Source organism: Centropristis striata, chromosome 5, assembly GCF_030273125.1.
Source record: "Centropristis striata isolate RG_2023a ecotype Rhode Island chromosome 5, C.striata_1.0, whole genome shotgun sequence".
Lineage (NCBI taxonomy): Eukaryota > Metazoa > Chordata > Actinopteri > Perciformes > Serranidae > Centropristis > Centropristis striata.
In genome coordinates, this window is record NC_081521.1 from 29097843 (window position 1) to 29110383 (window position 12541).

The 12541-nt window shown below is 38.5% G+C and overlaps 1 protein-coding gene across 1 annotated transcript; it reads right to left on the reverse strand.

The window, feature by feature from the left end:
- Positions 1 to 96: 96 nt before the first annotated feature.
- LOC131971923 (probable pleckstrin homology domain-containing family N member 1) lies at positions 97 to 12449 on the reverse strand. The gene is made up of 11 exons (XM_059333601.1): positions 11642 to 12449; positions 7575 to 7710; positions 5864 to 6010; positions 5500 to 5586; positions 4145 to 4232; positions 3917 to 4053; positions 3681 to 3827; positions 2290 to 2376; positions 1944 to 2019; positions 1774 to 1850; positions 97 to 532 (listed from the first exon to the last, which is right to left on the reverse strand). The coding sequence occupies exons 1-11, from the start codon at positions 11734 to 11736 to the stop codon at positions 401 to 403; spliced, it is 1209 nt and encodes a 402-aa protein (XP_059189584.1). The 5' UTR covers positions 11737 to 12449; the 3' UTR covers positions 97 to 400.
- Between the last annotated feature and the right edge of the window lie 92 nt (positions 12450 to 12541).

Consider the following 12541-nt stretch of genomic DNA (forward strand, 5'->3'; position numbering starts at 1 on the left):
TATAACAGTTTATTATGGAAAAGTCAAACATTATGTATTTTATGCCAAAGACATCAAAGCTAAATATGTACAGTCTATTCAGAACTATTTTCATCCATAACCTTTGCAGCTCTACAGGCTCTACTTCTAACATTTCTTTAGCTGTGTTTGGCTCAAAACTGGGTCGTGACCTTGTTTCTGTTTCTCGCCACATGAAAGGGAACTATTAGTATCTTTTCAGTTCCTCAGAGGGACAAAATCACCCAAATATGTCAAATAAGGGGCAAGAACGTTTGAGCCTCCTCTTTTTCCTCAGTCTCCATGTTGTGGCACAATTAAGACATAAAAGTAATATGTACATACTATCTACATGTTATTTCAGATTTATAATTACAGTCAAGCTTCTCCACACTCAGATGAGTCAGCTGCGTCCGTTGATGTGACATTGATCGGCTGGTATCATCGGCTCCTGGGACTCCTTTCTGTTCCTCTGCAGCTTTGGCATGAGTGGAGGTGCAGTAGGACTCACAGTAACGTGGCTGTCTCTGTCTGGCTGCAGGGCAAACACAAAATCTGGTTGATGCAAAGCTGCTCCCCCTTAAGGTATTTAACATCACTGTAAATATTTATTAAATATTTATTGCAAACACAAACTTTTTTTCCAGATTCAACAACACTATGACTGACTTTAAAGGGCCGTTAGAAGAGTTAGAAGTGCTTGAATCATGTTTAATATGACCATTACATGTATGTGCTACAGAGGCACAACAATCTGTGCTTCCAGCTGCATTTCCAGGATTCCACCATGGAATAAAATTGCCAAAATTAAACCAGACTACTTTTGATCTCAAACAAGTTTGTACAAGTCGATTTAGGAGCTGGAAAGCTACATGCACAACTGTGAAACACTGCAGCACACATTAGAAAATCTACCGTGATGGAAAGACTTGGTAGTAAATGGGCATGGTTCTTGGTCTTACCCCTACAGACAGAATGAGTAGGACTTCTCCATAGTGGTTTGTAAACACATCTACACATGTTTACATTTGTAAACATTCAAAGTTGGCCCCTCCCTCCTCCCCGGCTCAGTGACACCAGAATCCTTGTAATTACCCCAATTTGCAGTTGGACTGAATAATTAGAATTGGCACATCCTGCTAATGCAGAGCACCATTAGCATTTATTTGGGATCATTAATATAAGTCAGATCTTCACTCTTTTAGCTCTGCTTTGGTCTACACCAACTCCAGCTGCTACAGACTCAACTATAGCCACTTTCAGACTGTCGAAGCTTCTTCAGCAACATTGCCTGAGTGTTTCAAATCTCTACAGCGAGAAACAGCACAGCGTTCAGTTCTTCCACCATTATTGTTTTGAATACACTCGCTGCTGCTGTGTTATTGTACACAATTTTTCAGTTTGTGTACAATAAGCGATGGCAGTTGTACACAAACAGTCGCCACTTACTGTACACATACTGCCACCGTTTACTGTACATATTCTGCTGCAGCACAAACATACTGTACTGAGCTACTGTGCAGCCCATTAGCACTGTGCTATTGTGCTACACTGCTGCTGCTCTGTTACACGCCACTACAGTCTCCTCCCACTTCATATCACAATGCCGGATTGCAATGTGAATGCACACTAATTTAACGGCGTTGCGGAATCAGTATGAATGATCTAAGGAGACATGACGGCAAAGCTTGTTACAGCAATATAGTGGGACAAGACCCAAATTATATTTGTAACCATGTCGAACTCCTTTAAAGACATCACACAGCACAGTCTAACCTGCTGTAACTGAAACATCCAGTTCCGATAATCCTCCAGACAGGTACAAGAGATCTGCAGGTTCTCCACCAGCTCACCTAGACACACAACAGTAATTATATGACTGTATTCCTTAGTTTTTCTGTAATATAATGCTGCATTTACTGCTGTCACATGTTTGCTCAGCATACTTATCAGCTCAAACTCCAGACGTCCAGGCAGCGCCGACCTCTCCACAGCTTTGATGCTCTGTCGGGGCAACCTGCCCTGTTAGAGGAAAACAGAAGAAAAAAACAAAAGTTGTGCTGGAGTTTTCACTTTCATACGAATGTAGCACGACCGTACAACAAGAAACTCATTTTAGCTGCTGACCGAGTGATTTAGGCAGCAGGTGTGAGTTACAACATGTTCCACCCATGCTATCGGTCATGTGTCAGAGAACAAGCGCTGTGTAAGGATTACTGGGACGAGCAGTCATGCCACAGTGGCTGAGGAGGTATTATTATGGATTTTTCCCATAGAGTCATTTTACACTACCTCATATCTTATATTCAGACGCTTGTTGTCGACTGACAGCAGCAGGACGTCTTGAGGGAACAGAACCATCAGTCTTTCCTGTAGTCCCTGAAACAACAATGGCGACAATGTCACTGTTAGCCGTCTGATACAAATAATACCACTGACACAATACTGTGACGCTTGAAATAATGTTCAACATATTATAATTTGGGCACATGTGATATTTACTTTATTGATATAAAAATAACAAGACAGACTAAAGGCAGACTAAAATAAAATGATCCCTTCAGACATTTAAATAAATAATTAGGTTGACAGTATAGAAACTGAACAGTATATGACGGATGGGATGTAGTTAGAGTTTTAAATTGTCCCATTTTTTCCCATTTCATGACATGTTGTGTTACTGGTGTGGTTTCAAGCAATTATTTGACAATTTATTTAATGTTTGGAAACTATATTTTACCCAACAGAATAACTGTATGTATTATCTGGGGACAGTTGTCATCCACAACCCCCAGCATAATGTTTAAATATATACATTTATAAATACATTTTGAGTGGCCTCATCTAATTTTAGATATTGGTCCACAACAACATGTGGACAATAGAAAAACAAATGAAGTCTCTTCCTCATGAAAGAACCTTCATTATAATGACTGTTCAATGTCAAACATGTTAAGATGTTTTTTAGTAGCAGTAGATTTGTGTATAATCTCTCAACTGTTGGACCAATAACCCTTAGATTTGTTTTGCAAATTTATGACTGAATGCTCAAGGACCTTTAGGGTTACAGTGATTTATTATTTCCAGTGGTGGAAGAATTATTCAGATCCCTTACTTACTCCATTACAAGTAAAAGTCCTGCATTCATAATTTATTGAAGTTAAAGCACAAAAGTATCAGCATCAAAATGTACCAAGTATCAAAAATAAAAGTACTTATTATGCAGAATGGCCCCACTATATATATATATTCCAAAAATATTTTTTGTATTATTATTATTTCTGATGCATTTATGTAAACAGCCTTATCCTGTTCACCAGGTAGGGCTAATTTGTTTTTAAGGGCTAAAAAAAATGTATTATACTTTTTCATGTTAAATCTTGGCCCATGAAAGTAACTAAAGCTGTCAGCTAAATGTAGTGGAGTAAAAAGTATGAAGTTACATAAAATGGAAATACTCAAGAAAAGGAAAGTACCTCAAAATCATACTTAAGTACAGTACTTGAGTAAATGTACTTAGTTACTTTCCTCCACTGATTATTTCATAATTTTCCAAACTGGGGGTATATATGCTAATTGCCATCTACTGTTAGTAACATACTGACGACGGATTAGTACTTCATGCAACCTCACAAAAAACGTATTTGCAGATTCTTCACACAGTGCTGCAGAGCATTTATTACCTGTCTCTGTGTGTTGATAATGTGGACGACAGAGATGAACCCCGGCTGACCCATGTGCTGTATCGGCGAGCCCTCCCACTGCCATATGGGAGCTTGTAGTAAGTACTTTTTCAGTTCTTCTCTTTTCCAGTGCTCATCACAAGGTAACTAGGGAGGAGACACAGTATATTATCAGCTTGTTTTCTAACCAGGCTGCCTTTTTTCATGTAGAGTTGTAATCAGATGTTAGTTATTACCAGGTAGGAGAGGGCGCAGTGGGAGGGACTCATGGGTTGTGCCATTGACTTATATTTCCTGTCGTCTATGTGTTGCATCCATTTCTGTAACTCTGCAGCACTGGAGCATATGAAGACCTTGGAGTCCATCATTGGACCTGGATTAAAAAGAAGAAGGGACAACAAAAATCATGCTCAGTGCTTCACAGTGTGCTGCTGCGTCTTAGCTGGTAATTTCCACTGACTCACTGCTGATCTCAAACATGTGTGGTGAGTGTGACGTGTCAGGGTCCAGGGACACGGCCTGCAAGGAAAGTCCAGAAAGGGGAAGGATGCCCTGCCAGATAAGAAAAGACACAGTGTAAGAAAAAAATCATGTCTGTCATTGTGCTCCAGCTTCCTCTGAAAAGACTATTATGCATTTTTTATTATTATCGTCACCTTAAAAAGCTGTTGTGGCTTCTGTGTAGCTGCCTATTTACTAGAGGTGTGAATCATCAGAGGCCCCATGATACGATTTTATCCTGATACTTAAGCATTTTGCGATATGGTGAGTATTGCGATACAATATATTGCAATTTAACTGTTTAACTGCATTTTGTGTCCACAAAATTAAATTCAAACAAGAATTGTTCTGGTAAAAAAGAGAAAATTCTCAGTCTATTCATCTCACTTCAGTCTTTTTATTTCTCCACAATGAGAGTCAAACCCACAGACTGACCAACAAAGTATTCAGTCAAACTGAACTGAACTGATATCAAACATGTATGGATGACAACAACTGCAGCATTTTCTCAAACTTTCCTCAACTTTAAGCAACTTCCCGACACAATTTCCTGACACATGGTGCCTATAGATTCCTTAGATCTTCTAGTTTCATGTGACACCAGTTTCTCCAGTATATTCCTAAAAGTGAGCCCGATATGGCGAAAATACTGACGGCCGTAGGAACTTTAAATATGGATACTTGGCGGCCATGAATCGATATAATATTGCCACGTAAAATATCGCAAAACTATGCTGTATTCTGTATATTCCTTCACCTTTTAATTTGAGTTTATGTCTTAAGCAACTTTAGCTGGTAGCTGGAGATCATTGGATTTATCAAAGATTTTTCACTGAAAAGAGCAGCCTGGTGCTGCTGGAAATTAAGTTAATGAGAGCTGTGTAGAGTGGAGGGAATCTGCAGTTATCTGTGTCACTACAATGGGCATGTTTCAATTAAATTATGAAGCAAAATTTTGGCACAATTTCTCAAAAATGACATGCAAATTAGGGTCCATTTCCATCAACTGGTTTGGAGTGAATAGGCTTGAGAGTAGTTTCATCAGAAGTAAGCTCTGTAGGCTACACATGGCTGTAATGTGCCAGTGAACAGAGAAGTAGAGGTTTCAAACAGGAACCAAAAAATGTCACCTTTGCCATCTGACACAAAAATGAAGAGAGGGCTTCAGGATTTTTGATTTTAAGTTTCCATTTCTTTTATTATTATGTATTGACCATGCTTCATGCTGGATGGAGACAAAAGACAGTTTTATATATTAAGACAATGTACTAGCTACTACTTGAAACTTCCTTTTAAGGTAATATTTACAAAAGAATACCTCATAAATGAAGTCTTGTCGAGGGTGGTCCAGAGAGAGGATCAGCAGGTGGAAAGAGAACAACACCAGGAAGTGTTCACTGGTTTCCTGTTGGGGACAAAATAAAGTGACAAAAACGACTTAAATCAAGCAGTTACATTAAAACACGTAAACACGTTCTAGTAGAAACCAGCTAACACGAAGGGCCTGAAATAAACATATTATGTCCCCTTTAAACTGACATGTTTAGGGTTTTCTACGGAAAGCTTTTAAAACTGCCAACAGGAATGATTCTTGAAGTTTCTGAATGACTTTATGAGTTTCAGAATGAGGGATGATTTATTGATGGAGTCAAGGCTGACAGCTGAGTGCAGAGCAGTGTTACCTGTGTGTAGCTGTTGTAGAGAGACACCAGGGAGGAGTGGATGATCTCTCCATACATGTGGGCTGGTTGGCCCTCCCACTCCCTGATTGGCTTGTGGGAGTAAATCCTATGGTGCAACTCGTCCCTGCTCCTGCCCCACAGCACCACCTGCAGACATAAACAGCCCACATCCACTCATTAACAGTTGTAGATGAAAATATGCAGTGGTGGTAAAAGTATTCAGATCTCTTACTTAAGTAAAAGTACTAATACCACACTGTGAAATTACTCCACTACAAGTAAAGTCCTGCATTCAATACTTATTTAAGTAAAAGTACAAAAGTATCGGCATGAAAACGTACTTAAAGTATCAAAAGTAAAAGTACTCGTTATGCAGAATGGACCAATTTACAGTGTTATATTCTACATATTCCAAATATATTATTGGATTTTTATTGATGCATTTCAATTTTCTCAATGAAGGGCTCATTTTAGCTACTTAATATACTGTTATGAGTTTTAATTTTAAGAAAACGTCTAATCATTTTTAACTGATCATGTTTTTTATGTTAAATCTTGACCTGAAAAGTAACTAAAGCTGGCAGCTAAATGTAGTGTAGGAGTATAAAGTTACATAATATGGAAGTACTCAAGTAAAGTACCTCAAAATTGTACTTAAGTACATAATAATTGAGTAAATGTACTTAGTTACATTCCACCACTGAAAATATGTTGTGGCTTTTCTAGTGGTTTGCCATTTTCCCTCATTTGTAGTTAACCTTGTGTTTTGATGTTCTTTAGTTAAAAAGAAAGGATTCTGCATACTGGATGTTACTAAATAATGTTTTTTCCTTCTCATGGCCACATGTTTCACAAAGCAATGAGTCACATGTTGCACAGCAAATTGGAGTTTGTTTTACTGTTGCAAGCCTCTGTAGTCATTGTTGTTTGACCAAAAATGTTGCCCAATCCTGGGGGATTTGGTATCTAAAATTAAAATAGTGTCAATGATGACTGTGTTTTTTTGTTCCTCAGGGGTTCAGATGCTTCAAATTTAGTTCACTCAAGTGCAAAAACCCTTAAACTAGTTTGTGTGACAGTGCTTTGTTTCCTGTAAAGTTTGAATCACACCAAACGGGGAATGCAGAATCTCTCAGTTTTGTCATGGAAACTCCTACAGTGTGTTTATACAGTGTGCGTCTGGCCTCAACACAAATAACAGCACTGGGTGGAAACTGTTGACGTTCATGTGAGGCACATCTCACCACCAGCGGTGAGAAAAGTTTTTTGATCTTCATCTTGCAGTAGCAGTGTAAAATACTCTGTTGCAAATTTAAAGGCTTACTTAAGTGAACATCAAACTAAAGTTAAATTACCAGAAGTAAACTATTAATTGTGCACAATAATGTATTGAATGTTACTAGATTATAATAAGTGATATATATATATTTATGCATTCATCGCCTTTAATGTGGCAGCTGCTTAAGCTTGTTTTATAAACTATTGGGTAGATTAAACTGTAATAATTCATCATAATCCTAATTCATAATGTATCTGCAATGTAACTAAAACTGTCAAATGAATGCTGAATGCCACCCGCTCTGTTTTAGCGCTAAAAAGTGTTAAAGTATCACCCTAAGTGAGCCACACGCTGTGTTCTTGCTGTGAAAACACACAATGAAGTTTCCATTTTTGTCTTTATCACACAAGAAACACACACACAAACAGTGACCTCTTGCTGCAGGTGTCGTATTGAAGGGTAGCGTGGTGGCGGTGGCGGTGGTGGTGGCAGTGGCTGCTGCTGCTGTTCATCTCTGCTGCTGCTCCTCACTGACAGCTGCAGCCGGGTTTCTCCCAGGCTCCACACCCTGAATCAACACATTTCATCAAATGTTCACACACATCTCTTCACACAGCGATGTCACGTACGTAGCAGCCGTGGATGCTGTGGGTACCGTGACTCCGTGGCTAAGCTGCGTGGCCTCATTGTAGCGCGGATGTGGGTTTCATTTTCTGGTCCTGTCTGTGCTGTGTGAATGCATGTTTTGTCTGGTTCTGTCCTGCAGTTCAAAGACACTTGAATCAAAGCAGACTGGAGACTACAGACTGTCTGTGATTGCAACCTCCTGTTTGTATGTGTTTCCTAATGTTGCATGCTTGGACTGGCTGCAGCCCTGGTGAGTCTTTTTTTAAATGTAGTGTAATTTTATGTTGTCATGTTATAACTGCTTGGGATGATAGTCTGCTTAACATTAACGCATAACTTCACAGTTCTAACTTCATATGCTGTGTGTGTTTATGAGCGTTGCTCTTTCTTACATTTTACCCCCTTTGGCCTTGTATTTCACTGAAATATATAAGTCCTATATGAACAAACAACTCAAAAATATATTTTGTGCAGTATAACACAGTTATAATGACATAAATCATAAAAAGAAAAGAAAAGGAAAAAGGCAAGTTGAATTTCTCAGATATTTGTTTTTTAAATCAATGAAATTGTATTTTTCCAAGTGCCATGACTATTGGGGAAAAATTGGTTTCCACATGCTATACATATTAAACTATTTGCATTTTTCCAACCTTTACTCGCAACCGGTCCGGTCCTGTCCTGTCCTCTTCTCTCTGCTCTGTGTAAACAGCCTGCAGTTCTGTCTGACTTCCAGTGAATATTTGTCACGTGACTGTTCATCTCAGCAAAATGAATCATGACTTCCCAGTTGTGCTGAGGAGCTCAGAATGGAAAGCTTTTAACAGGATCTAGTTATTCTATACTGTTTATTTTATGGCAACGTTTTAAATGAGACATTTGAAGTAAAGTTATTTCGATAGAAATATCACAATTCTAAACTTCGCTTTGGTTACTTTGTCGAACAGAAACGTTCATAACCGCTGCTCCATTCAAGGACTGTCGGAAAGTTAAAATTAAAACAATAATGTCTGTTTGTACAGTTTCTTTATGCAATAATTTGGCAATAATCTAAAGAAAACATAAGTTTGCGGTCCAGAGGGTTCATGGGCAATTTAATATCAGATCGAGGGACAACAGTTGAAAATGAATCTCTTGGCTAGACTAAACGAGTAAAACATTTTAAAAAAGAAAAATAATAATTCAATATTGAGAAGCAAGACAGCCTATCACAGTTGAGATGACCCCCCTGAGGCCCAGCAGCAGCCAGACATAATCAGATTACCGTCGGAGCAGAGACAGACCCACCAGCTGACCCCGAACTGACATATTTTGTAGCTTATGTCCAATTTACTAATTCTCAGCAGGTTTTGAATGCGTACTGTAGGTGGTCTACACTGAAAAGAAATTGAGTATAGTCAAAACAATCGCGATGTTTACAAAAGATGGCTGATTTTTTTATTTTGTGTTGCAAATGTAAACTATTGCCACACAATGCAATGTACAAAGAAAGCAGAGGAGCCGCCCACAAATAGATAACAAATAGATCGTAAAATAAAAAATTTGAAAAGAAAAGACAATAAGATCCCGCCACTGTTGTCATTTTTTTAAATTAATATTTGCTCACATTAAACCTGTCGACATAAACCAAATGCCTAAATTAAGAGTGGCATGGTGTTACCTATCAGGGTTTGAGGGTGCCATAGGAATGAGTTCTTCTTTGAATGGGTTGGTGGTTAAATGCCTGCAAATTCTCCATAGACCTCAATGGAGATGCTACTTCTGGGTTAGCCTACAAAAATACGTCATTGCGTTTGCTCTTTATAGAACTCAAATAGACTCGGGTCATTTTAATATCAAGTTAAGGCTGATTTCAAAGCGGTACCAGTCATCAAGAATGATTCATGTATTTTCACCCTTTTGTTTTGTTTTGTGTATTCTTTATAGAGGCCCATCTAGAGGTTAGGGTTAAGCCTCAGATACAATCTATCTTAGGTTATAAATGCTGGTATGTGGCACTGGTCCATACTGTAGACCTGACCCTTAAAAATAAACATTGATTAATAAAATTATGAAAGACAAACATTAAAATGTGTGGATGGTGGTGGCAAGGCAAGTTCAAGAAGCATTAATTCACTTTGTAAAGTGCAATTAACAGTTCCATCTTAAATTTGCTCTTTTAAAAACGGGGATTGGTGCAGATATTCCACAAAGAATTTGTTTTTTTAATCCCACAAATTCCAAATAACGATAGCAATTAGTATTTACTAGTAAATAGGACTAACAACTACAGAATTTGCACACAGCTATGGATGTGTGTGTGCATTTCTCAGCAAACACTGCATACATCTAATTGTATGTACGTTTTATCTTTATGTCAAGTATCTAAATATTGCACATTAAAAAGGTAAGTACTGTATCTTTATTTCAGTAAAGTTTTGAGGTACTTTATTTGAGTATTTCAATTTTGTTCTACTTTATACTTTACTTTTACCCCATTACATCTCTGAGAGAAATATTGTGCGCTTCACACAAGTACATTTATTTTAAGCAACTTTAGTAACTTCACTTTAAAGATTCTGTTAAGTAATTAGGATAAAATTAAGTTACCTGGCAGCATAAATAGTAAAAGAACCGGCAATATTAATGTAATGTACAAATTCCTCAAAAACCTGTCTCTTACTAACAAAATAATGCAGAAATTTAAAAAATAATAATTATTTGACATCCAATAATTTGGTGTATTTCTGTCATTTATGGTGAAAACGGACAATTAATGCATATCAACAGACTATAATAAAGTCATCTTAAGCATTTTTATGCATTTTAAAATTTGACTATTTTTGACTTTTTTTTGTCCAATTTTTGGACACCCCATAATATGGTGGGAATTTTTTTTCATTTTTTTCGACAAACTATACAACTAATATATATCAACAGACTATAATAAAGTCCAACAATGTATATTTTTTTCAATCAAATAACGTTATACTGCTATTCTGCATAGTATTTTATACGTTTTAATGCTCGTACTTTGGACTGAAGTTTTACTGTTTTAACTTGAGTACTTCTACACTGTATTACATTGTTTACTTCAATAAATGATGTGAGAACTTCTTTGTGTTGTGGAGAACCAACATGAGAGGGTTAAGTATTAATTTTTAGCAGCCACACATAAGGACTGTTAGCTACTGTTGTCATTAGCCTCTACTAATCCCCCAGCCTCAGAACGAGCGGGGATTTGTCCCGCCCTGACTCTGTATTAAAGCCCTCCATGCTGCAGCCATTGTCTTACAGTAATCTGCTAATCACATCAGCGCGGCATCACCGAGCGCCCAAGTTCATGTTGAGTAAATAGGAGCCAATTAGTTCTGCTGCCTTGTTGTTCAGCTGGGTGCTGATGAGTGGAAATCATATGGATGTAATGTGTTGCGCTGCAGGTGTTGTCTTCGTTCAGTGTGTTACCTGGAAGTTTTCTGTGTTAGTGCACATCCTGTTCCTCTGTGAAAACAAGCATGTAGTGTGTGCACATCCTGGAAATGGCATCGGCTTTGAAAAAAAGGTCACACAGGAGGCTAACTCCTCTTGAGTTTTATATGTTCAGATCCAAAATGTGACTCATGACATGTCAACGAAAACCACAGAGGGTTGAAAGAGAAGCTGCTAAAGTACATTTTTTTCACTTCACAGAATGTCAGCGCTTCCTCCTGCACAACTCAAAACCACATTTAAACCAACATTAAAGCACTTAATCGGTGAAGATAAGCACATTTAAGATGACTAATTCACATTTTGGAAGAAGTAATGCTGGTAATATTTAGCTGCAAGTCACAATTGCCCAGTAAACTTTTTAATTTTGAGCTTTAAATCATGAATTTGTATTTGTGTCTTACCCTAAATTGTCTCCAGAGAGTTCCAGGAGTTCGATCTCATCCGGGCCCACCTCATCGACTCCAGTATGCCTCTGGGTCACACTGCAGCATCCCATGATGGACGAGGAGTCTGTCCCTCTCAGCTTCTAGTCCACACACTGAGCACCATCTGCCCAGACAATCATCCCCACTGTGAGTGTGTGTGTGTGTGTGTTTAACCAAAGAGATAACAGAAAAAACGGGGGCTGGTTGGGTCCAAAAGAGGATATTGTGTGCTGGAGAAGAGGGAGGGAGAGGGTGGTGCTTCTAAGCTCTAGTTCCCCCTTTCTGCCAGCGTGTAGTTTATATTTCCATAGAACCACAGCGACAACGAGAGGTGTTGAAGCTTTTGAAGAGGAATTGAAGATAAAAGTGGCGAGAAGTTTTTTGCAGAGTCGCGGCGTAGTAGTTGTTCCTTCCTTCCTGTCAGTTGGCTGTCTGCAGAGAACTGAGCTGCTTCCTCAGTTTGTTTCTTTTTTAGTCTGATCTCACAGTGGGAGCCGGCTGACGCTTCACCATGACAAATATAAAAATGGTTTATTGTCATTCAGCTGCTACCTCTTCATGTTGATGAATGATGAGCTCTCCTTGTCGAGAAGCATGTGGATGAAGCAAGCATCCTGTTGGGAAAGATGGCCTGTGTTCACATGCACGGAGCCTGAATATGGATAAGCAAGTGAGATAATTATGAGTTAGGAAACAGAGAGGTAAAGGGCTGCAGTCAAAACAACAAGCCACAACAACTGCAGAGTGGAGCCACGTGTTGATCTTCCTGCTTAGAGTTACAGTTAGATGGTGGGAGGGTTTGTACACAATCGTGTCTGAGCTTTCCTGGCTCTCCACAAGGCAGGAGCTGCTTCTGTTTGTGTAAAGTGATGCAAC